Source organism: Lutzomyia longipalpis, chromosome 2 (genome assembly GCF_024334085.1).
Source record: "Lutzomyia longipalpis isolate SR_M1_2022 chromosome 2, ASM2433408v1".
Lineage (NCBI taxonomy): Eukaryota > Metazoa > Arthropoda > Insecta > Diptera > Psychodidae > Lutzomyia > Lutzomyia longipalpis.
In genome coordinates, this window is record NC_074708.1 from 32,988,590 (window position 1) to 33,015,697 (window position 27,108).

Genomic DNA, 27,108 nt, shown 5'->3' on the forward strand with positions numbered 1-27,108 from the left:
TCCTACATTAATATTTCAAAATTAACTATGTTGACTTAATATCCAAAAAAAAAAAGATTTTTTTCATAATAAACTATGGTGTTGTAATAAAGTAATATCGTGTTATCATTAAATCTTTGACAAAACTGCGAACTTTCTTTTTAATTTGAATTTTAATTAAATTTTCATTTCAGAAATCAAGAAAACTTCAGAAGGATCGCTAATCCTCTTGTATTTAGTTTAAATTTTAAAAAATTTGCAAGAAAAAATTGATGGATCGTAAAAGAGCTGAAAGGGTTAATAAAGCAAAGGACAGTGTAAATTTATTCCATTTATCAACAAAAATAGCTTATGGATTTTCATTGACTTTATAATGGATTTCTTGGAAAATTGACTGTAAAATACTAAAATATTCATTTACCTTTTTTATGATTCCTCTTAACATACTTACTAATTCAGCAGCATTATTGCGTCGCATTTTGCCCATTTTGTGAACTTTTTTTTTGAGAATTGAAATCTTCCCAAAAAAACAATCGAATCCTGGAGAATTTTCAAAGGAACCAACAAATTTTCCTTCAAACCTTTGAGAACAAAATGAAAAGCCGCAATAAAAGACTTTTTTCAGCTACTCAGTACTTCATTTTCGCATCATTTCTACTTACAAGTGCTTTTTGCTATAGATATTCGGTATTTCAATACCAAATACAAAATTTGTTAAAAAACTTTTCTCAAATTTTCAAAACATATAGTCTCATTATCTTTATATACATTTTCGGTATACCTAACATACATTAAGTTTTTTTTTAGCATAAAAATGAACATTCTTTCATTCCAATTTTTTTATGCATTTTAATTCAAAATGGTGACCTCATTAAACAATCTCCTGAGATGATAGGAGGTTCGAGACAATAAAGAATGCTTCTAAATATAGCGACGATGGTTTTTTCTTCTTCAATATTTTATTTCTTCATTTTTTTTTTATAAACTTTTTCATTTATTTTTCTTTATTTCAAGATATGATTTCATCAAAGTTTTTTCTTCCTTATTTTTATATCCACTTATTTCTTTGTGTTCAGACTGATTATCACAGTAATTCAGTTATTAACACATACATAATTATAATTTGTATAATAGTAAACTTCAACTTAAGGACAGTTAAAAAAAAATTCACTTTTAAATAAATGACTTCCTCCTATTACAGTTCCCTAAAAGTGCGTTAAAAATTTCCTCTTCGGTTTTCATTCTTTTCCATTTGAGTACAAAAAAAATCTACACGGATTTACTTAAGTTTCTTCGTGCGCATTTAGCTATATAATTGATAAAAAAAATAGGACACAACTAAAACTTCTTTCTTTTCGGGGTGGGTTGGGAAAGAAGAAGAAAAGGCGTAAGGCAAATTTTTTTTGTGAATGGACAATTCACTTTTTTTCCACTCGAGAACTTCTCTCTGTTTTCCTTATCAAATAGACATTGAATTCCAATTTATAAAATATTACAAAGAATGTTACGGAAATGTTTTATATATCCCTAAATCAATCAAAATCGTATAACGCTGTAACGCATATAAGATTTGGGAACAAAATACAATTATTAATTATATTATAATTTTTTTTCTTAATTTTTTTTTCATTGTTTGGCAAGGTGTCACGATTACGACGATACTCCAGTGTGAAATAGTTTGTTTTTTTTTATCGAAAAATTTCAAAATTTTGTTTTGTTTAAAAAAAATTACACCAACTTCCCACGAACGCGCGCACTGTCTTTTATCATTTAAATAGTTAGGACGCCTCAACTCACATTCAGAAATCCCAGCTGAGCTAAGTGATCGTCCAGAAGAGCCAAAACGACCCTGCCTAGTAGGGCTTGGACGCGTCCTTTGGCTTCTTCAGCTGCACCTTGAGCCTCTTTGTGCCAATTTGGAAGCCATGCATGGCTTTAATGGCAGCATGTGCGGCATCGGGGCTGTCAAAGGACACAAAACCAAAGCACTTGGACAAATTGGTCTGCTTGTCGATGAAGACCTTTGCCGAGATCACCTTCCCAAACGGTAGGAACGTCGATGCGAGATCAGTGTCCGTAAACTCCTGCGGTAAGTGGTAGATGAAGAGGTTGCATCCTTCGGGGCCTGCAAATAACAAAAAATAAAAATAAAAAAATAAATCATAATATAGAAATTAAAGCTTAAAAAATAAATAATTATAAAAATCAATATTTAAAGAAAAGTTTCAAGATGAAAAAATTGAAGAAAAGGATAGAATGAGCTTGAATCATTGAAGAAAAGATTAATCGAAGAATTTTTATTTTTGAAAAAAAAACATTTAAAAAAAATAAAAAAAAATAAAGTTTAATCAATTAAAAATAAAATGAAAAGTTTTAAATTTAAATATTATGATAAAAAGAATTAACCAGAATTTTTGACCAAAAATTCTGCTTTAGCATTATGAAATTTTCAATTATTCTGGTTAAAGTTTTTTAAATTTTGAACCAGAATCGTACTCTGTCGCTTGCCCAATAAAATTAAAGTTAATCTAAAAGGATTAATTTCCATTAAAATTCAAAACATAATCAACGTTTTTTTTTGTTTTTTTTTCTAAATTTTTTTTTTCAAAAATTCCATAATGTTCTGTCAAGGGGTGTTTATCTGAATGAAAATCTTCGGATCTTCGGATTATTCGCCAAAGATTCGGATGATTCGCGAAAGATTCGGATTATTCGCCAAGATTCGGATTATTCGCCAAGATTCGCTTGATTCGCCAATATTCGGTTGATTCGCTAAGATTCGGTAGATTCGCCTATATTTTTGGTGCACAAATAACACTTTTTAAGCAAAAAACTATAGCTTTTAAGCATTTCGCGTATTATAGACGTACCTAAACGTGTTTGTTTGAATTTTTTGGGGCCAAACTGTACTTAAAAGCATGTTTTATACATCACATATTTGCGTGAAGAAAAGCTATAATGGCCTGTAGGCCGTCTAGCCCTATTGTTAGTCAATATTTGTCTTACAATTAGTAAGACAGAGATAACGATTTGAAGTTTTCAATTTATATGTTAGAATAATATACAATATTAAAAAAAATATATTGTTTATTCATCTTCTATAGCAAAATACGTGTAAATTGTTTTTTAACACTTTAAAAAACCAAAAGGATCTTAATACACTTTACTTAATTGCTATCAACCTTCTCATACAACTGTTGATTTAAAATTTTAGTTTATTGAACCATTTAGATAAAAAAAATCTGTTCTGCCGTTTTCAAGATTTTGTCATTACAGTCATGCCTTCCTATTAGATAGTAGCTTGATTTGGCAAAACTATCTTATGCGATCAGGGTCGATGACGGTCACAAAAGAAATGATTTTTTATTAAATTGTCATCATTTTTTTTGACTCCGGATGCATTTGAATCGATTTCTAATATGTTTTGGAGCCATCAAAAGGTAGTATGGGCTGCTGTATTTTCCGGAAAATTGGAAAAATCAGCTTCTATTGCCTATGTTCGGTTTCATCCTTGTATCTAATGCCAAATTTTTGGCCAAACTATCTTATGCGGTACTATCTTATGGGAGTACTACCTATGCCGTACGTATCTAATAGGAAGGCATGACTGTAGATTTTTTTTCAAAATTTTATCTCTTGTTTTACTTGTCTTATTTTGATTTTATTCAAAATGTTGCAATAGCTTTTTTATAGCTTGAGGTTTCTGATGTTTTATATAGTCACATGGCACTTCAAAACCTTAAAGTGTCCAATTTGAGCAAAATTGGTCAAGGAGCACTCAAGATATAGCCTTCAGAACTTTTAGAATACTTACAAGAATTTTTTAAATGGCGAAATCTTCTAAACGGTGACACAGATTTTTTTTCATTTTTTTGCATGGTTAAAGATACTGAGTCAGGCTACAACATATCAAAATTTAAAAGATTTGCCTAATGGGGATTCGGGGATATTGCCCCTTAGAGTTAGGCAATTTTTGTTTTTAATTTTAGCGCCTCTTGCGGCCATTTTTGGAACTTTAAATGTTCTAGACAGTTGTAAGGCTTCTTGAAACCTTTCATTTGAGCTTGAGTTATATCGAAAAAACACTTTTTGCTTTAGTCCGCCATATTTGCTAAACGACTTGACCGATTGTCAAGTATGAATTGTTGATGAAAATGTCTCACTGATCTCTACAACATACTAAAATTTTAGACCTCTACCTACAAGGGAAGTGGTTGATGGTATTTCAAAATGGCGGACGGCAGCCATTTTGGATTTTGAAAATGCGAAAAAATGAAATTTTACACCCACATTTCCATAGAAAACTTCAAACCCGAAGTCTCTATCTGTTACCGTTCTCAAGCTAAAAGGCAAAGTTTAAACCACCACCGGTAAGCCGGTTGGAACAAAAATGTCACTCCAACTTTTTCGTAATGTGGAGTGACTAAAACACATAAAACACCTAAAACATAACTTATACGAAGTTTGAACGCGGTCTGAAGTAGTCAGTTATTCCTACATTAACTAATTATGAAGAATATTGATCAAAATTCACAAATATTTGCAAATATTTTCCAATTTTTGCCAATATTCGCGAAGATTCGGATTATTCGCCATGATTCGGATGATTCGCTAAAATTCGTCAAGATTCGCGAAGATTCGCCTAAAATATCCAAAGATTCGCCAGATAAACACCCCTTGTGTTCTGTTCAAATTAACCTTGTACTGAGACCCCCCTCCTTTTGGCTGTGACGTAAAAGAGGTGACTTAGCAAATAAGAATATTCTGTTCGTTCAGTAGATGGATTCTGAAAGGAAATGCAACAGTTCTTTACGATTTTTCTTTACAATTTTTTTCTTAACGTTGTTTTCTTTATTTTTTGAATTTGTATGTATCGAAATTTCCATAAGAAAGACGAAAAATTTTCGACCGTATCAATATTTTCACATAGGCCAAACACACACAAAGTCATATTCAAATTATGTGGAAAACATGGACAAAAATCGTAGAGTAATGTTGCGATTCACATCAGAATCTTTCCACAAATAGAAGAAAGATTATTCTTCCTATTTATTTACATTTTCATAAACAATAAATAATTTTTTAAATTTATCCAAAGATAGAACTCCAATGCAAGGTTAATTTGAATAGAAAATACATCCAAGAAAATTACTAGAAAATAGGGAAAATATCTTTTCAGCATCTCCCTAAAATCATTTTTTTATTGAAAATCAAAATTTAATTATTTTTCCTCTTTGTGAAAAAAAACTTCGGAAAAACAATTTTATAATTTTTATTTTCAAAACTTCCTTGGAATTTCCTTATTATCTAACATACCTTCAATTTGCTTACCAGCAGCTGCCGTGGCTGCAGCTGATGTAATTGCAATACTGGAGAGTGGGCTCGGGATACTTCCACCCCCAAATTGCGTCAACCCCGTTGAGACGAAGGGTGTCGCCAGGGATGATGGATCAGTCCCTGATGGAGTAGATATAATGAGAACTTATCAATCACTAAATTTTCTCTTCGTATAAACTGAAGTTTACAAAATTATATATTTCTCAATAACTTTCAGTGGGGGATTGAGTTTAGATGAATTAGAAAATAAATTTGACATGCGTAATTTATAGATAGAACACACCCATACAGAACTAGAAAAGGCTGAATTTCAATTTTGGGTGTTTTTTTTTAATTGAAATTAAAATTTTTTTCTTGTTACACAAAAAACAATCTTACCTGCACCCGTGACCTTTCGTAAAAGACCTAAGGCATAAATTTATTTTAATTTGCATTTCCTTTTTTTTTCATCATAATTTTTATTCTATGTATTCAACAATCCCATATTTCAAATTTATACACATAATATCAAAGAAATAATCACAAAAAAAGAGGAAACGTCATCGAAATGAAATTTAATCATTTTATGACGGTATTTAATTCAGGCGTGATTACTGATAAAAATCTCTTATTTAATTTGATGGGTAATAAAACATTGTGTGAAATTTAATGCGTCATTTGTAATAAAATATTTCAATTGCCCCAATTACCTATTCAATTAAAACTTTCCATTAATTCCCAATAAAAAAGTTTTAGCTGATTACTTTTGAAAAGTTCTCCATAATTAGCTAATTGCAAAATGTATTTAAAATAATTTTTAAATGTTATTAATTATTTAATTTTTACACAATTTGGAGGTTTAATAATTATGGACAATTTTTGGACTTTTTGAACGATTTTTGATACAACGTTGAAACAGAAGTTAACACAGATTTGCTCAATTCTATTAAATACATTTTGCAAAATTTTCTTTGTTGACTTTAAAAGCAAAGATTTTTTATTTAAAGTTGAATAACTTTTAAAGAGTTTTACGGCTATATGAATCCGAAAGAAGTCCAACAGCCGTAAGAAAAAAAAGAGTTTAAGAATTTATAACTTGTTTCTAGAATTTTGATTGAGAAATGATTTTTCCAGATAATTTTAAAGTTAGACTCAGCAAATATTTGAAAACGATCTAAAGCATATTCGGGCTTTAAAAACTTATTTTCATTTTCATTAAATAACTAAATATTGATCAATTTTTTTCTTTTTTCTTTATTTTTTTTATTCTTTACATTTAAGGGAATTCTTCTAATTGAAACAACCGTTCAACCGTTATTAAAAAAATTTAAAGGAAAGATTTTCCAATGAGAAAACAGATTTTCACGAAACAAAACTTAAAAAAAAATCATTTAGGTTTGATTAAGATTATTCTTTTATTCACGGTTAATTTACGGAAAAGGGAAGAAAATAGTAGGTACTTACATAGCAGAGCGGCTGCATTTGTCAGATGCCCAGTTGGGTTGTGCTGCGTTGGTGCGAGTGAAGGCTGCGAAATTGCAGCTAGAGCTGCTAGATTCTGAACAGTCATCGATGGTAGAAGTCCCGTCGTAACAGCTGCCTCCTGTTGCGTCGGAAGTCCGGCGAGGTAGTTCAGCTTCTGCTGCACTAGGTGGGCTTCACCAGCTACAAAAAAAGAAAAAAAAACAAAACAAATCCCAAACTCCAAAATTAGCATCCCAGAACATCTAGCAAAGCCGCCCACCCAATGCCTCATTTTATATGGATAACCTACCTTGTAGCAATTGCTGCTGCAGCCCAACAGTTTGAAGTTGCTGCAGGAGTTGCAAGGATGCCGGTGAGATGGATTCAGCCGTTAAGATGGGACTCGTCTGTTGCGGTGGGTTAGGCAGAATTGGTTGCGGTACAGTCGTTGGTGTTTGCGACAGAGGAATATTGATATTCGCTGCTGCGATATTCCACAGATTTGCTTGCATCTGTTGGATCTTCTTCTGTTCCTTCTCTTTCTGCGTATCCGCAAATTTCACCACAAGTGGTGCCGAACATCCGTCCATCGTCTGGCTTTGGTGCAAAGCCTAACGCATCAAATGTTTCGTTAATTTATTCAGTGAAATTATAAGCTAAAAAGGCTTTTTTTTTCAATAAAAAATTTACCTTTATAGCACAAATTGCGCATTGTTTCGTAGCAAATGTGACAAAGGCACAACCTTTACTCTGCTTATTCTGGTCCCGCAGCACTGTACATTCCTCAATCTTACCGTACTGATCAAATAAATGGCGCACATCTTCTTCGCTCAGCTTCTTATTCAGCATTCCAACAAAGAGTTTGCGTTCTGGTGCAATGAAGAGAGTAACGAAAATTATGTATTAACAAACTAATGAAAAATGAAAATTTCTAAATGAAGAAAATATTTAAAATAACTTGAATTAAAATATCAAAATAACGTAAACTTACCATTCCGATTCTCACTATCAGCCGGCTTCATCTGAATGGGATGATGCATCTAAAAAGTAAAAATTATTTCTAGTTTTTTAATCCTAAAAAAACACTTCCTTTTCAAACCCATAAATAAATTTTTGAAAAATCCTAATTGGAGGTATTAATTATTCGGAATAATTCTGTTGAAACTTTTCATAAACCCCTCGCAAAAAACCTTTACTATGTACCTATGATATTCCCACAGTTTATGAATGAATTAAAATGAAAATTAGAATTTTAATTCTTCATACAATTTTCATGGAACCTAATTAAGAACCATTAAGAGCTTAATTGCAAAAGCTAAGGATAATTTTGTATGCAAAACTTTTAAATGAATAAAATGTTTATAAGGTTTAATAAATTATCTGCATAATTCACATCCTTTAATGCAATATTGTATTGAAATATAATTCGCTTCACTTATCAGTTTAGGGGAGAATAGGGTGAGAATTGTTGTCTTTTTTTCTAAAATATTTCTTTTTTTTATACTCTCGAAAAAATAATTTAAAAAAAATTAACTTTTTTATGCTATTTTCTAAACTAAAAACATTTCTTTGGTGATTTTTCTTATAGTTTTCTTAAAGCTAAATGCTTAATTAATTTAAAATAAATCAAAGAATTATGGAGCGAATTAAGTCAAACTCATTTTTGAGTCCTTTGAATAAAAGATTTAGATAAAAAAATATGAATCGTACAATTGGGAAGATTTTGTAGCGACAGTAGTTTTGTAGAGAAAATCGGATAAAAACCAGTCTACAAAATGGAGAAATCACAACTTTTTTGACATACAGCGACGGTTTGATATTTTTTTTCCTTTTTCTATCTACTTAGTTTTATTTATTTACAAAAATTGCTAAAATTTTCTCAAGTTTAGTTGACCAAAAATAAATCAAATTTTACTTTAAAAAGATTTTTTAGACATCAAGATAATTTATCAATAATAAAGTCAAAAAAAAAATTTTTTCAACAGTAAAAAAATATCGAAACGTCGCTGAATGTCAGAGAAGTAAAGCCTTTTCATTTCTTCTCAGCTGCTTCTTCGATTTTTCTTCATTTTACTTAATTAACTAATCAGATTATCTACATTAATGTATGTATATAATGTATATTTTTTTAAATCTTTTATAAATTTAGTTTTATCAAGCTACATTTGAAAAAAAAAATCATCTTTACTTATTAATGTAAATAAATCGAAAAATATTGTCAAATAATTGTTTAAAAAAATATCACCATTTCCACCCCAAGTCTCCCCTAGGCTTTTATTCGTTCGATAATTCATTATACATAGATGTGGATAATTCTAATTAAATTATGGCTTAAATTGAAAATAAAGTCAATTGAATGGAAAATGGATCTGTCTAAAAATAAACAATATAAATAAATTTCTTCTGGGAAAGCTATAAATACTCTTTTTTTTCCATCTGCCTCTTTTCCCGCATGGAAAATGTCACACTTTTTTTTGTAATCTCTGCAATTTTTATCAATTCCCGCATGTAGCTGCACCACACACAAAAAAATCCCCTTTTGGCAGGTTTCCCTTTCTTCAAGGAGCAGCAATTAAAAATGGCAGAAGAGGGATTTTAGACGGAGAGAGCGCGCGCAAAAAAAAAATATAATGTATATAGAGAACTCTCGACATGCATTACAGAGAGGGTTATACGCTACATATATATGTATATAAATAGTAGGTAGGTAGGTAGGTAGAAAAAAAAATATAAAACATGGTGATGTACATTGAACAAAGCACTTTGATATAGGACATATCATAAATAAACTGGGATGTGTATGTGTGTAGTTTTTAATTTCAACATTGCTCGAAATATCACCGTTCGATGAACAATTACTTACCCCAACAAGTGTTTTCACATTGTGGAGTGCATCTTGTGCTTTGAGAGCAGCTTTTCGGGTGAAGAACGTCACAAAACAGCACCCTGGAATATACAGAAAAAGCACCGTAAAGCAACAAAACAAACAACAAACATTTACAATTATGTTGAGAGATAGAGAGAAAAAAAAATAGAAAATGGAAGCATTTTTTTTGCAGAATGCTGCACAGTCACAATCTCACTAATTATATTTTACTCACTCATCCAATATAAATAAAATTGAAACAAACACAACCCCTACTTTTTTTCAGAATAGAAAACTGCCAATATAAAATGTTGGAATTTATTTTTTTTTACAATTAGACATCGCAACATTCTGCAAAGTCTCTCGAGTGGAGGTGGAAAAATTTTTCCCCTTCATTGAAACATATAAATAATGAAGAAAAGAAAAGCACGCAACATATGGATAAAATAAAAAAAAACGTGTCTGAAAATATCTGTATTTATGTGCCAAAATGACGAGAAAACAAAAATTAATATTATACATATAAAATACGTTGGTTTTTTTTCTATATAGCACAGAATATCATGCACATGTAAAAATATTTACAGAGAAAATGTAAATTGAAGAATATAATATATTTTATCAAGGTACAACATCGGATATCTGTATTAACTAGAAAATCTAATTGAAATTGTATGTTGAATGTGTTTTAAATTTATTTTTGAATAAATAAAATAATAATTGAGATGGACACTTCCATTATAAATCCCTGTTGATTTAAGCTTTTAGGGTGCATTCATCTGTCAAAATTTTAGGTATTTTTTTTGGATCTCAATATAAAATGAATTTTAATAATTTAGTACGACGTATTCGGAATATTTTTTAATCCATGTCTGAGAATTTTTTTTAATTATCTTATTCATTATTCTTAACCCTTTCGCGCCTGTATGAAACATTGAAACATTATCACAATGTTTATTTTGTAAACTTTCTTTGAAAAACTTTCTGTGATTTCTTTCACTTAAATTTAACGAATTTCTTACCTGGAAAACAAATTAATTTGATTGAAAATCAGAAAAAACGCATTGTGTTACGTTTGTTTCAGTGAAAGCGGAAGGGTTAATTAGTTTCTTGAAGACCATTTAACCAGATGGTGATTCAACCATTTAATAACATTGTTCTATTTCCTTGAATTTATAACATCTCAGTCATATCTAAAGCGTGTAATAAAATAATTTATGTAGAATTAATCAATGTTTTAAGGTTTTAGCTGTGTTTCTTTCAGACACAGCTTTTGTGTACCGAGCAAAATCGAAAGTCGTCAGATCGGGCTCAAACTTGGGATGAGCACGAATTAGGGTCCCCACATTCCAAAAAACGTATGCGCCAAAAATAAGATTTTTTCCGGCCGTCCGTCCGTCCGTCCGTCCGTCCGTCCGTCCGTCCGGCCGTAGTACAACGTTAAATTGCAAGAGAACGGTAATAGATAGAGACTTGCGGTAAACGGCAAAGTTTAAATATCGACTGGAAGACATCCGATTATGAGGTCAAATCCACCCCCCTCCCCTCCGTCCGCCATTTTGAATAACCTCAAAATTTTGTTTTCGCTATATCTCAGCCCCTGTAATAGCGAAAAATCTGAAATTTTGATATGTTGTAGGGGCCATCAAAAGCTTTCCAACGATACCTCATTTTCGAAAATCGGTCAAGCCGTTTAGCCAATATGGCCGCCACAATTTTTCATCGAAAATCGACCATAACTCGAAAACGGCTTGACCGATTTTGATCAACCCGGGGTCAAATGAAAGATCTCAACAAACCCTACAACTCTCTAGAACATCCGAAGTTTCAAAAGTGACCGCTAGGGGGCCAAAAATCAAAAACAAAATTTTCGATGAGTTTTCGATGAATATCTCGAAAACGCCATTATCGATTTGCTTCATTTTTTGATATGTTATAGCTGACCATATTATCTAGCTCCATGCCAAAAATGAAGAAAATCTATGTCTCCGTTCTCGAGATATAGCTTTCCAAAGTTGGCATGTCATATCTCGGGTTCTACAAGTCCGATTTTGATCAACTCAAATGCAAATGAAAGGTTTCATGAAGCCCTACAAATGTCTAGAACATTGCAAGTTCGAGAAATGACCGCGAGGGGTGCTAAAGTCAAAATCAAAATTTTCGAAAATTTCGAACTCGAATATTTCGAAAATGCCATTATCGATTTACTTCATATTTTAATATATTATAGTTGAGGTCAAGACCTTTCCAACGATAGCTCAAACTCGAAAATCTATGGAGCCGTTCCCGAGATATGGCGTTTTAAAGATTTCTTGGGGGATGACTTTTCAACTTTTCCCGACTTTGCGCGTATTTAAATTAATTTACGCTCTAGTTTGCTCTCACAAAATTGGTACACTGAAAGAAACACAGCTCCCGTAAGCTTGGTCAGCTTACCCGTACATTTATGTTTCATGCTGGATACGAAATGCTTTATTCTGGAGAAAATATTAATCATTTTCATTCAGAAGTCATTTAAAAAATCTTTTAAGAAGCAATAAAGCTAAGATTTTCGTTATAAAAATGGCTTCAGTTTAAAATCTATTTTCCAATAATTTGTTTTTTCCCTGGATTTTTTTTAATATTCCGAATATTTATAAAAAAAATTAATAAAATATTTTTTTTTATCAAACGTCGACTTGTTAAATTTTTCATTTCTTTCTCAATCATTAATTTTCTTAAATTAATTATTCATTTAAATTCTCTGATAAAGAAAATAAAAATTCGAGACATAAATTTCACACAGATGAATACCCCCCGACATTTAATATATCAAACCCATTAACTTATTTTCTCAGAATATAATTTCCTCGTGCGGAGTTTCCCTGAAAATTTTTGAATTATTAATTTAAAAGAAAAATGGACTCACCTTTACTAACACCCGTAACTTTATCACGAAGGACGTTGATTGAGTGAACCCTGCCGAATTCCTCAAACATCTCCCTCAATTGATTCTCATCCATTGTCTTTGGGACTTGTCCGACGAACATCTTAATATAGTCCGGGTCGGGTTGCTCACTCTGAATCGTCTCAGATGGGAACTCCTTGTCAGACAACCCGTAGTTGTTGTTGGCGATTGAGGAGTTGTTGTTGTTGGAACTGCCGCCATTATTTATCGCCACACTGCAGAAAAGAATAAAATAATTTTATTAATAAAAATTTTAGAAAAATAGTAAAGTTTTGTGGAAAATTAGTGAATTTTAGGAATATCATAGGAAATGTCTGTGGAGAATTCTTGGACATTCCATGGAGAAACTTACGAAAACTTGTCGACTTTGTCGTAGTAGTCGAAGTACTTAAAAAAGTCAATCAGGGGCGTATAGTGCATCATTTTCGGGGAGTTTTTTTTTAACTTTCCTCTTACAACGATCACGTAGATATTTTAAAAAATGTACCAAGCTACGTTTAAAAAAGAACTTCAGCAAGACTACGCGGAAAAAACTCAAATTTTCGTCAAGAAAATTTTTACTGGAAAGTCTATAAATTTATCTTTTGTAGACAAAACGCGCACAGCTAAAATAAACCCTTTGAACTTTACACAGGACAAAATTCATCTGTATCGCGGTGAAATTTTTATTTGCCACAGAAGCTCTTTGCCATAAATTAATTTACAGTTAAATGTAATTAGTGGTGGGGGTTCTGGTTTTGGTAAAATGGGTAAAATGCACAAGAGGATGGTGGAGCTTTGAGGTGGGAGCAGGACGTGCGAGAAGTGGGAGGGATGGCCTGTTGAATTTCTGCTCAACTTCTTGTAGCTTTCAGCGCGTTTTTTTAGGTAAATTTTTGCTCAGAGAGTAACGGTTGGGGGGATCAAATTCTGATACGTTGAAATACAAAAAAAAAACGAAATAAATTTGAGAGGAATGAGATGAAGAGAAATGGGATTTTGTTGCAAAGAAACTCTATCGCTCTGCATGGACACATTTCTTTGAATTCCCCCCGCAACTCCTGGGTTTTGGTATCCCTCCCGCCACAGTTCTCTTTCCGATTATTTCCAGAGACAAAAGGTGCCCGATTTTCTGGTCTTATCGGGGGCCTTCACTTTCCCTCTCTCTCGCCATTTACTCTGATGGGGGAGATGAAGAACAATGGGAGCCACTGTCCAAAAGTGGCAGAAATGTTGCGTTTTATCTCCCTCAACACTGGGTGACGAAAAATCCCCATATAGGGTGTCCAATTAATCCAATTTGCAGATGAAAAGTCCGATATAGAGCTTTTTGATTCCCTTTCCCTCCCTCTTGCCCTAAAAAAAAGAATCTCTATTGTCTACCCCAAAAATGCTTGGATTCGCGAAAAATTGTTCCATCTCATGGAAAATTTACAAGAAACAACCTGATTTCTATTGAATTTTCTTTTAAAAAGTTTCCAGCAGCGTACAAAGATATCCCAACAAAACTTCAATGCGCGACCCAGATAAAAATGAATCGTGATTTATTCACGAAGAAAATATGATTTCGCAAAATTCTTTCCAATACAGTGACGTTCTTAATAAATGTTTCGAAGGTTTTTCTTCATTTGTAGGTGGCATTTGTTGTTTTTCGTTGTATTTTTCACGGGATTTTCCATAAATCACTACAATGCACGACGTGTTTAATAAGAGAAATGTAAAGGAAAATTATTCAACCTGGATGAAATACCTTTTCTTCAGTTTTTTTGTATGCCTGGATAACGATGAAGAAATTTAAAAATAAATTAGCTTCACTGCAATTTATTTGCTGAATTTTTTCTTTAACCCTTTAGAGGCTATATTAACCCTCCGTATACTATGAGAGGTAGGTGACCGACCCCTGAGCTATATTTCGATTAATAGCGCCTTAGTTCTTAGAGATATAGAACCAAACTTGATTGTGTAAAAATTTTAGGTTAATCCCACCACCAGAAAAAAAAAGTTATTAACAAAAATGTAAGAAGATGGGAATTCAAAAATTGGTGTAACGGTTAAATTTATTCCTTTCTCACTTCGGTTTGTCACTCTGTCTCTTTCTAGACGTTTCTAACCCCAAAAAATCATTGCAAAAATCATCAAAATTCCATTTAAGATTTATTTTTGTGTTCTAAAATAGACAAAAAACTTCTTAGGGAATACCAAGGAGTCTATTTTGAAAGAATTTGCTTATTTTGCGAAATATTCTATGGGGTCGGTCACCTACCCCATTAGTAATGCGCGTTTTAAGTGTTTTGATCACAGTATACGGAGGGTTAATGACTATCAGTTAAATTCATTACTATGTATTAGAAAAAAATATAATTTGATTGATTTGACTAAATCTGTTATAACTGAAAACTTTGTATTGTAGTCTCGAAAGGGTTAACTATTTCTTTTATCTTTAATAGTTTTAAAAAAACATACATTTCCTGAGTTTTCCTGAAGCCTTATTTTCTTTTTTTTTTATGAATCATTGACATAAATTCCACGATTTAATTACTTCACATGCACTTAACTGAGCAAAATATTTATTAAATTACGACGTAAATAATTTCCCCACACAATCTCTCACATTTGCCCCAGTCTTCTCTATTCATTGCAATATAAAATATGACAAAAAGCATCATTTTTCGCGCAAAAACTTCCACTGTGTTCTGTGAAGTACTTTTCTTTATGATCTAACATATGTATGTACATACCACAGTACGTAGCATAAGTAATGTGTATGTAATATATCGCGTAGTACATATAGTTCTCTTCTTAAAACCTATTACTCTGTGACACACCTTTTATTTCTCACATAAAATGAATTTAAAGAAAAAAAAAAGAAAATTCTTCAAGTTTTTTTTTTTGGGAAGAGAAGTAGGAGAGATGAGAAATTTTCCTTGAGAAGTTCTCGGAGAAAGCTCCATTCCTGTTATCTCGAGGAAACAGTGCATAAACACCCAGAGGATTAAGTCATTTAATGCGATACTGTTTGGATGGCACAATTACACGAAGCAGACAAAGCCACGAAATTGTCTTCCAAGCACAATAGTTCAATTACTCGGGGGAAACATGGCAAGAAGATAAATTACTCAGCAAGGGTCCACTTTTCTCTTCAATTAATAAAAATTGCGAAAGCGAATATGTCTCGACGAAATTGTTATTTAAATTGCGGCCCTTTTTTGCGGGGGGAATGAGGTTCTGCACACGAACACAATTGGGACATAATTCAGGTGCGGGCGAGGATTAGGACGACGAAACGGGTGGAGGGTTTAGCCTCCAAGTTGAGATGTCCTTAGGGCTATGCGGTGGGTGTTATTGGCACTTGAGAAAAATGATGTTCCCAAGACGATTAAGGGACGTTGACTGGCGAGCCTGCAGCGACTTTGGTGGCCGAAACGTGACCCTAATTCTCATCCAACCTCCAGGCTATTTGCTCAAGAAGCATGTCTTGTGGATATTTCAGGGCATAATCCCACGTCTGTTGCACCCCTGAAAATCCTTTTTAGCTCCTCGTGCTATATACACACAATCTTGAGGTATGAGTGGTGGCGGAAATATGCTGTGTGCGCTCAAGTTTTGGGGCATTTATTGTCCAATTTGGATTATATCGTGCAATCAGCAGTCCATCATAAAGTGCCCCCGTGCAGCGATTATGGTGTGGCAATGATTACTTTTTCCTTTAGGCAAATATTAGCTCCCAGGAAATGGGGTTTTCCCCTCGCCCCCTGGTGCCGGTATAATCAAATTTAATCCAAACTATTTGGTGTTTTCCTCGAACCACAATAAATATTATTCCACGAAAATAACTTTGTTGGGAGACACATTCTTCGCTGAATATGGTTTCGCCCCTCCTCACCCACCCACAAACGCCCCAACAACTTCTCAATACCACACCGTATACCTCTCAATTCATGGATGGCGTATTATAGTGTACGTATAGTTGTACCAAAAAGGAATCGATGTTGTGCAACGATATTAATTCAAAAATTTTCCTCAACAGCACCATGGGGATCCCATCTGTCTGTGCAAGTCGCACATTGAAAATTTCCATCAAAATGGCATCTGCAAAGACGCCTCTCTTGTCGTTTCTATATAACAATTGAATTTCTTTCAACTCCACCCTCCGCACAGCAATTCATTTGACAGAAAAAAACATCCTGGTGATTGCAACTTGTATGCAAAGGAAAATGTACTGGTAAGCTGACCAAGCTTACGGGAGCTGTGTTTCTTTCAGTGTACCAATTTTGTGAGAGCAAACTAGAACGCGAATTAATTTAAATACGCGCAAAGTCGGGAAAAGTTGAATCATACCCTAAGAAATGTTTGGAAGGCCATATCTCGAGAACGGATCCATAGATTTTCATAAATTTTTTTTTGTTTGAAAGGTCTCGAAGTCAGCTATAACATATCGAAAAATGAAAAAAATTTATGTCGCCATTTTCGAAAAATTCGAGTTCGAAATTTTCGAAAACTTTGTTTTCGATTTTAGCGCCTCTTGCGGTCATTTTTCGAAGTTGCAATGTTCTAGACATTTGTAGGGTTTCTCGAAACCTTTCATTTGCGCTTGAGTTGATCAAGATCGGACTTGTAGAACCCGAGATATGACATGCCAACTTTGGAAGGCTATATCTCGAGAACGGATCCATAGATTTTCTTCATTTTTGGCATGAAGCTAGATAATATGGTCAGCTACAACATATGAAAAAATGAAAAAAATTTATGTCGTCGTTTTCGAGATATTCATCGAAAACTAATCGAAAATTTTGTTTTTGATTTTTGGCCCTCTAGCGGTCATTTTTGAAACTTTGTATGTTCTAGAGAGTTGTAGGGTTTGTTGAGAGCTTTCATTTGAGCCCGGGTTGATCAAAATCGGTTAAGCCGTTTTCGAGTTATGGTCGATTTTCGATGAAAAATTGTAGCGGCCATATTGACTAAACGGCTTGACCGATTTTCGAAAATGAGGTATCGTTGGAAAGGTATTGATGGCCCCTACAACATATCAAAATTTCAGCCCTCTAGCTGTAATAGCGGCTGAGATATAGCGAAAACAAAATTTTGAGGTTATTCAAAATGGCGGACGGGGGGGTGGGGGGGTGGATTTGACCTCATAATCGGATTTCTTCAGGTCGATATTTAAACTTTGCCGTTTACCGCAAGTCTCTATCTATCACCGTTCTCTTGCAATTTAAGTTTATGATCCGGCCGGACGGACGGACGGACGGCCGGCCGGAAAAAAATTTTTTTGGCGCATACGTTTTTTGGAATGTGGGGACCCTAATTCGTGCTCATCCCAAGTTTGAGCCCGATCTGACGACTTTCGATTTTGCTCGGTACACAAAAGCTGTGTCTGAAAGAAACACAGCTAACTGATCAATGGTTACGATTTTTTTTCATCTTCTTGCTTTAAGCATGAGCTAAATTTCCATATTTTTCTACACCAACAGGAGTTTCATCCACCCTCCTCCTAAGCGGCGTCGAAGGGTGTCTTCTGTCTGTGCAAATGACTGCTGCACATAATCTCCAATTCTTATTCATGGAACAAATTTCCTTATTTCCCATGATTTCCTTGTTTACATAACTTCCCGATAACATGAAATATGGAAGAATGGAACACGAGTTTTCCATAATCTATCTTATGTATGTATATAGTACAGAGAAGTTCGGTATAAATGTCCCAAAAATGAGGGTGTTTTTCTCGGAATTTCAACTGAATCCAGCAGATGAGGTAGACACTACCCAATCCTACATATGGAATTAGTAATATTGCCCCCTTGGCTGTACTTTTCTTCATGGAAAATTCTATCTCTTGTGCAATAATGTTGCAGGTGAATTTACAAAATAAAATTCAAGAAAAGAAGTGACCTGAGTGACCTAAATTGAACTGTCTTCCCTTTACTTTGTCCCCTTTGTCCTTACAAAATATAAAATTTATTATTTCTATTCAAATGCAGGCATAATATAATTGAAAATCTATAGCGAGAATATTTCTGTGAAATATGAGGAAAAGAGTCTTATGCACACTACATGGAGAAAGTCCCCTAATTGTAACTTTCGATTTTTAAATTATTTGAAGGTGCTTTCGAAAACTCAAGAATAATCTGTTATTTCTCGGAAAAGCGGTGGGAAATTCACAAAATTTCACTTTGAAGATTTATCTTTTGTGTCGCATCAAGATTTAATATTTTTTAACCAATTTTGTTGAATAAAAAAATCCATTAAATGAGACATAAGTAAAAATTGATTTTTCTGAGAAACTTCCATTTTTCTACCCCATAGAGGGTTTTAGAAAATTATTTTAAGATAAGTTTTAATTTAAGTATTATAATAACTTTTATTTAAACGCAAAAAATATTCTTCAAAAACTATAGGTTAAGAAATAAAAGAGATAAAGTTTCCATCTTCAAATGAAAATTTCGAGCATTCCCCAATGCTTTTCCGGGAAATAACTACACATATAATTCGTTACAGCTAAGGGATTTACTCCATGTATCATGAATAAGACTCTTTGGGTTTTTCCTTCATAAAATATGGGGTGAGATTTCAGATTTCCTTCGAATAATTTGATTAACCCAGATTATGTCCAGTTGACTATATTTAGTACATTTAAAAAGACGAGATTTTTAACCCTTTCGAGACTATTGATAAAAATATTGATATTTTCATTACTAGATTTTTGCGTGAGTGCAAAATCAGTGAAAAAATCTCACAAAATTTCTTGGAAAAAGAAAATGATCTAAAAAATAGATTCTCACAGAATTAACCCCAATATCCGATTAATTTGAAAAATTCCTTCGATAAAAGTTTTTCCAAACGTTTTAAATTTTCCCAAAACTATAACGCTTTCAACTCCAAACATGTTTTATCCATATTAATTCACCGGAAAAGCTAAAATTTTCATCTAACAATTAAGTTATGAAGAAAAGCCACAAACGTGCTAAAGTCTCTTATGGGACTTATAAATCCCTAAAGAGTTTTAAAATAGTGTGGAGCAACGTAAGGAAACGCAAAAAAAAAAACTCCATGCTCTAACCAAATTCATATAACGTTCCGTCTGGAAAATTTTACAACTCAATTCTTGCAAAATACGAAGTAATGTTGGGAATTTTATTTGGCAGCTGTGGACGGTAGTAGCCGTCCAGAAAGTGACTGCAATCACCGGAAGTTTCGAGAGCTGTTTAATATTTCATTCGAGTCTTGCGGAATTACAAAATCCCACCCCCGGGTTCATCCAACTTTAATGTCTAACCACAATTGTTCATCATCTGCACGGATTCTGCTTCGAAATTTTCCTCTGAAAATTCCCTCCACACAGTCCCTCTCCTTCACTCCCGCACTTCCCTTTAACTTTATGAAAAACCTAAACCCAATGACACTTGACGGCATGAATAAACTCCTCCACACTGGCAAAGGCGCACTTTCCCAAAAAGAGAGAATTTGGGTTAAAGTTTCCCGCTCCTTTGCGTCCAAAATAAAATGAAATTCGATGAGGTTGGGAGTTATTAAACTAATTGGAATGAAAATGCAAATTAAAATGGGAATATAACCGAGAGTGAGTTGTTATTTTTGACGGGGAAAATGAATTCAATTGATATTTTATCAATTAATTATGATCATGAGTATTTATTTATTATTTCAATTAATTTATAAATGTGCGCTTTTTTCGGATATTATTGGGATTTTTTCTGGCCAAGCATTTAACTGGTGAGATTAGTGATTTAATATTGTATTTCAAGCATCAGTTGGCAGATTATTTTTTTGTAACTGATATTGACTTTGAATGAATTTTATCGGTGATTTTATTGAAGCAGAAAAAAACAAAAAAAAATTGTATGTTTATTGGAATTTATAAAATGTTTTTTTGATCAGTTTTTTTCTGTTTTACTGATTAAAGGTTGAAAAATTTCAAACTCTTTGGCGAGGAAATTGTTTCTAAACAACAGCATGAAACTTAATAAAATATTTTATATTTTTTTTTAAGTTATACCGAGTAACGTGCATGAATCATATGCATATCTGCTTTTTTGGATGTATTTAAACATTTAAACTCCTTAACTTAGAAAAAAAATAATAAAAATTACTTAAAAGCATCTTTGAGCAATAGCCCTATGCAATTTTTTGTCTATAAAGCATATTCATCTGTACTCTATTGATACACTTGAACATATAATCTACGAATAATCTGAAAGATTACTTACTAAATTAATTCATAAACTAGTCACATGCAAGATCCATAGCCACATTGTACTTCAAATATATATTTTTGCCTATAAAGCATATGCATCCAAATTCCATGAATGACGTATTTTAAGCTCCTTTTTTTTCCTTTGTATTTTAGCTTTTTCCAAGAAAATTAAAAGGAATAATAGATATAATATTTTTAGAGATTAAAAGAATTAAACAAAATTAGAAGAAGCATATGCTTTATACACAAAAATTACTGAATTGAATACAATAGGGGGCGTGGTTTCTATGATTTTTGTGAAATATTATTTTCAGGTGGTATAAGTAGAAAATCTGACTTTTCGAGAATGTTTTAAACGTCTTCTACAAAATTAACTTTCAAAAATCCCGTGAAGCACTAAAGTGAATAAAATCCTTTTTAGGCTTATTAAGAAGAATAAAATATTTTATTCTTCCGTGTATTACTTTTTTTTGCTTTTCATAATCTTCTGTTCAACGAACCTTACTCAAATATCTCTCAAAAGCATTTCTAATTGGGTGCGCATGAATCACATTCTATGTAAACTCTACAAAGTCTACTGTGTGGACTTCTTTATCTCTTTTGGCTTGTATTTTTTCTCTGATGATAATAAAAAGTGGGTTAATCTGCCCTGATGTTGCATAAAAGGGGAGCCACCGAGAGTGCCTGAAATACCAGATTAATTTCTCCCCAATCAATCTCTTTTGTCTCCGCTGAAGCACCTCTACGTACGATCGTGCACAGTGCAAAATGCCCCACTGATTAAGGTGATTATCTAAAGATAAAGGGGGAAGACTAATGTGCAAATCCGTGCTTGACACGGTGCCAATGGGGAGTATTGACAATTGCAGGCGAAATACTTTGTGAGTCTTCCTCAGCACAATTTGGGCGCCAAAAGAAAATTCTTCGGGAGACATTTTATCTGACATTCAAACCAAGACATTTTCTGCATGACCTTTTCGCGCGGAGGCATAATCAATGGGAAATCACCACCTCCCGTTTACTCCAAATAGCTCGGAGTCCGCCGCAGGGCAGAGCAGAAAAAAAACTGAACACCGCCAATGACTTGCTTGAGATTTGGGAAAATGAAGAGCCACACAGGAAAAATTAGGAAAAGGTAGCATTATGTTAAAACGAAAATGAAGTAGGTGGGGCAGGTGAGGCAGGTGAGGTTGAGTGATTAAGTGAAGAGAAAGTTGATAACTTACTGTTCCCTTGCATGTTGATGCTCCTGCTTGGAGTAGGGATGGATGTTGGGTAGAATTTTGTTGGCATTGTTATCCACCTGCTGACTGGGGCTGTTTTTTCCTGAACCAGGAGAGATCTTTCCCGCCAGAGCGTCCAATGAACTCAGCATTTCCATTTAACTAATTGCCGACGTACCTACTAATGGTCTGTCTTGCACGTCTGCAATTTTATTATTGTAATACCCGAAAAAAGTAGAAGAAAAGATTTTTTTTCTTGACGTTTTTCTCTGTCACTCCGAGGTCGTCCCACCCCCGCTTCTCGCACAAAATATTGCCAGAAACACAAGAAATTCCAATTACGCCACCAACTCAATCAGAGATGGAACCAAATAGAATTTCCACCCCGTTTGCATTTGGGGTTGAGGGATATTATTCAATTTTCCGCTATATGCTCGCGAAGACTCACTGTAGCAACTAAATTGACTACGAAAAGAGACTATCTCCGCTACAAAAGTAACATATTACCCGTACTGCGTTATCGCATTTTATATCATTACACCTCCGTGGTGCGATAACATTTCCTAGCAACGCGCCAACCAAAGATAAGATATACGCCGCATTCTACCTGCTGCTTTTGGAAAAATTTTTCGCTTAGCAAACACAAATACTTGCACGATGTGTGGTGGTTTTTTTACTCTTCTCGTTGTTCTGTAGATGCCCTGGGGCCCATAACCCTGAGGGTTCCATCAATCCCACTTTGCGGAATTCACGGGTGAAATTTATTCATATTAAAGTCATTCATATGGAGTTTTATTTGTCACCTCTGCGTTATTATTTCGCAAGAATTTTCACGAATTTGCATAAAGCATGAACACAGGGTGTCCCAATTCATACGACTATTTGACAAGTAATGTTTCCTAATGTCGATTAGAAATTTATTTTATGCAAAATGTATGCTAATGTGAATATATTGGTTGAAAAATTACATATAGCAAGGAAAATTATATTGGTTTAACAGTTTCCTTGAATTAATTTTACAGTAGAGGATGATATGCCTCTTTGCAAGAAGGAGACACCCTAAACGATAATAAAAATCATTATAATTTTCCGGGAAAGCTAATGAAAACTACAATTTTTCTTTTCTAGAGATTTTTTGAAAGTTCAATTATTTTTTTACGCTAATTTGATTAGGAAAACTTTTCTTTTTCACTATTTTTTCAGGGAAAATGACAAAGTATTTTTAAAATATTTTTCTTATCTCAATAAATAAAATTAATTAGGTAAAAATTCTTTGTCCTCTTTAAATCTTTGAAAACTAATCTTCTTATGAAAATTTTATTGAAAATGTAGAAAATTAATGAAGCTCAGAATGTAGGAAGAGTTTTCATGCTACCTACAAGAAAAATTTTTCATCTGAGGAATGAATTGCGACACACGTAATTTTGTAAAAAATAAAAAAAATTAAAAGGAATTATTTAGATTTTTTTTAGATTCAGATTGATTTATTCATCTCATATGGTTCCTAACCCCCCGTACAGAGTAATTATCAGAATAATTGTTGAATTTATCAGTCAGAATGCAGTCAAAGTTTTTGAGCAACGTTTTATTTTATTAGCACCGTCAAGCTCTATAGTAGGGGAGACCGGGGCTAATAAAGTCACTTAAGGGTTTGGAAAAAGCCTAAAATATCATATTTCCCAGCTAGATAGAACAAAATGATCTGAGAAAGAGTTGTAGGGCAGTAAATTTCCTAAAGAAATGAGCTATACATTTCGCTTTATCTGTTTGGGAAATATGATATTTTGAGCTTTTTCTAAACTCTTAAGTGACTTTTTTAACCCCGGTCTCCCCTACGTATATAATTAGGAAATAAAATTTTATTCTCGAGATCTTTTTTTCTAATTACGAAATCCATTAATATGTTCAAAATCATCAAAAGGACTTTCTACTTTCCACTGGGATCTGGGAAAGTTTGCTAAAAAATGCAAACAGTGACGTCATCATTGATTTTTAGTATCTCTCTCAATGTATGAGTAAATATAAATACTTTGTTAAGAATAATCGACAAAGGATTTGCATGAAAACTAATAATTAAATATAATATAATTTAAAAAATACAGTAAAAACAAAATAGTGACGTCACTGCTCACATTTTTTGGAAAATCTTTGCCAGCTTTTTCCAGCCGATCTCAGCGGAAAATGTGAAATTTCTCTGACTAACTCTTATCCTTTTTTGATCCTCTACAAAATTGCTCGTGTCTTGATTAATCCCTTGACTGAATGATTTTTCCCATAGGAAGTGGATAAACTCCTTCTGGAAAATTTTCTCAAATTTTAGCAGATTTTTATAAGGCATTTAAACCATTTGGGTCAAGCGATAGTTTCGCTTATTATATTTTTATTTAAATGCGTAAAAATCCAAATTCCGTCATCTACATTGGGACACCCTATAGCAATAACCATTTCGGCATTTCTCCTTTTTGGAATGATTAAAATTCAAGGACAGTCACCTGTCAATTTGCGTATACACCAGGAATACATGCCTAGGAGGAATACATTGTGCAGAAAAATATTCTCACATTTTGTATTTATCAATTCTCATGACAACTTGTCAATTTTCTCCAACCACACAGAATGTGTCCTGAAAAATTGAGGGGAAATCCATCTAAAAAAATCCCGCCACCAAGAAAAGTTTGAATGAAAGTTTATTCAACAATAACGATTAGAATGAATTTTCCATGGAATTGATTTTCCAAAGTGCCATCCAATTAGGATCAATTGTTCCTGATTAGGAGCGAGCGAATGCCTTTCAATCTTTAACTTTCGGCAGCGACAATGAAGTTCCATGAGGAATTAATAAACTTTTGAGCAGCGAGTTGTGTTGCGGAAGAGGGAGTCGGGGGTGAACAAAAAAAAAAGTTCCGCGAAATAATGAAAAATCACCGACGCTGTAAATTGCTTTGAAGTCTCCCTCGGTGATTACAGAATTTTCCGCTCAAATAGATTTTTATTTAGTTTGATTGGCTGGAAGTAGACTGAAAGGGCTGCAAACAATATTCTCTCGTACCTTTTTTTTATTTTTAATTAGAAAAATTCTCCTGGAAATTTCATTAAAGCAAAATTTATTATATATTTTGGAAATTAAATTATGCTTCCATGCGGTGGACGAATATATATTTTTTCTACGTGAAAAGGGCAATATTGTTTTTCTTCTTATGCACGGTGTATAGGTTGATTTTTTTCTTCATTAAAAAAAGGAAAGGTAATTCAGAAAATTTTGCATTTAATACAGAAGGGTTAATTTTAATGAATTCAGCAGAATTTCAATTAATTTTAATTAAACTAAAAAAAAATAGGATAATTAATTTCTACTTCCGGGAAAACTTGTTTGATCATTAAATGATTTTCAAATGTAAAATAATTTTAATGAATTAATTTCATCAATCTCGTTATGATTTATTTTAATATTTTGTCCCAAAATTAACCCCTTTCTCCCCCATAAAAATAACTCCACGTTATATACATTAAATGACTTAACATTTTGCTTTTTAGGCCCTTGAAGCACATGCTATGCTATAAGGACCCTTAAATAGCATTTATGGTGCGGGATAAATTCCTCAAGCTATGAGATTTCTTCAATTTGTGCGAGAAATTTTCTCAAGATTACCGGATAATGGTCACGTAGGGCTCGTAATTCAAGACCTAATTAAAATTCCATAGGTAAGAGAATCGCTGTCGCGGAAGGTTTGCTTCATTGAATTCGACCCTTGTATGATTTACGGGCGCAAATGGGGTATACCCCACATGACTCACCCCTCGACATTGCTATGAGAAAATCCACGATATAGTGCCATTATCTCGCAAATGGGTGGGAGTTTCCGGGGAGTGAAGATGTGCTACTAACTGCTGCACACACCCGAAAATCACAAATTACAAAATCTGTGTGCAAATTGAATTTAAGGTATTTCGGGCGCAAAGAGAGAGACTCAGAGCCATTTATCAAGATTCTACTGAATATTTATTGATATTGATATTGGTGTCGGCGGGATTTTCTGCTCCCCAAAGTCCTCCAAAACGGATTGCTATATGTGTGTGGATTTTTTTTTCATACCAAATGGAAAGTTTTGTAATATTTTTTCCTGAAAGAATCGATTTTAAGGGGATCTCAAGAGATGAATTGGAGGGCTTAAATTTAATTGAATTTTTCTTCTGTGTGCAAAACAGAAGAAGAATTTGCAAAAGCGCAATCCATGTAAAGTTGGTGGGAAGTTGGTGTTTCTTGTGCTCTAAATATTCAATGGATATAAATCAAGGGGTTTATTTATAACAAATTGGCGGGTGGGACGTACTATATACAAAAATTTTCTTTTGCATACTTTTCCATTGAACTTGCAAAGTTGAGTTGTGACACAAAACTTTTTAGGAGAGTTTGTTGCTTTTAGCCAGTTTTGCTTGGACACTTTGTATATAGGCATAGGTCCTTCACTCTCTCTCTCTTTTTCTACAAGTGCCTCATCCTCTTCACTTTATCACGGAAATTATCACCATCGTTGTGCACTGTGATGTGATATAATTCACTTGTGAAGCATAAAACATGATTATGCTGCGATACTCTCCGGGAAGTGTTCACCTATTTTTGTTGGCTTCAGGGAGCACATCAGTTTTACACTCAATTGAACACATTTTCGATCAATAAATCCGTGTAATTGAACATCTGTCCGATTGTAGCGTCGTAATGACCGCCACTTTTTTTTTAACTCAATAACCAACTTTCACTACAAAACCACCCCGCGGGGTTAGCTTGTGTGTCCTTTTTTTGTTGCGTCCCGGAAACGCACACACACAGTCCTTCCTGCAGAAATATTTTCCCGCATGAAAAAGGGTCCGAAGGGCCCTCGAAATTTCCCCCCTCTAGAAAAACCCTTGGTGGGTTTCACTTTACAACCCCAAAGGGTTCTCGTGGCTTCAAATCAATGCCAAAAGTACGTCCAATGGGATGATTTTAGCAAGGGTGAGAGAGAGAACTGTCTGATAAATTTGCAAGTTTGCCCGAAAAAAAGTGATGCGAGCGGTGAAAGTGCTCTCGCAGCGAGGCCGAACGACGGCGTCCTGGCCAGGAAACTGAACACTCCAGGCCCTACCA

At 33.6% G+C, this 27,108-nt stretch overlaps 2 protein-coding genes across 6 annotated transcripts in view; both read right to left on the reverse strand.

Annotated features, from left to right (window-relative positions):
• Positions 1-27,108, reverse strand: part of LOC129790123 (WD repeat-containing protein 19) — an 829,031-nt gene that overhangs the window by 351,296 nt on the left and 450,627 nt on the right. The gene's annotated exons all lie outside the window — the stretch shown is intronic.
• Positions 906-27,083, reverse strand: LOC129790232 (CUGBP Elav-like family member 1). Of its 5 annotated transcripts, XM_055827654.1 has the most exons (10): positions 26,342-27,083; positions 21,987-22,185; positions 12,534-12,787; positions 9,623-9,705; positions 7,751-7,799; positions 7,450-7,628; positions 7,070-7,370; positions 6,760-6,960; positions 5,296-5,436; positions 906-2,104 (listed from the first exon to the last, which is right to left on the reverse strand). In XM_055827654.1, the coding sequence occupies exons 2-10, from the start codon at positions 22,139-22,141 to the stop codon at positions 1,833-1,835; spliced, it is 1,635 nt and encodes a 544-aa protein (XP_055683629.1). In that variant the 5' UTR covers positions 22,142-22,185; positions 26,342-27,083; the 3' UTR covers positions 906-1,832. The 5 variants fall into 5 exon arrangements, with proteins under 5 accessions (XP_055683629.1, XP_055683630.1, XP_055683628.1 ...); XM_055827655.1 differs by lacking the exon at positions 26,342-27,083 and having other exon boundaries at positions 5,311-5,436; positions 21,987-22,398; XM_055827653.1 differs by lacking the exon at positions 26,342-27,083 and having other exon boundaries at positions 21,987-22,397.

Bases quoted from the DNA above. Each gene is read 5' to 3' on its own strand.
- LOC129790232 (XM_055827654.1), bottom strand. From the start codon at position 22,141: ATGGAAATGCTGAGTTCATTGGACGCTCTGGCGGGAAAGATCTCTCCT. The intron at 6,961-7,069 runs GTAGGTTATCCA...CTTTTTTTGTAG, and splicing joins GCAGCAGCAATTGCTACAAG to CTGGTGAAGCCCACCTAGTG. The intron at 2,105-5,295 runs GTATGTTAGATA...TGTTATTTGCAG, and splicing joins TGCTGGTAAGCAAATTGAAG to GCCCCGAAGGATGCAACCTC.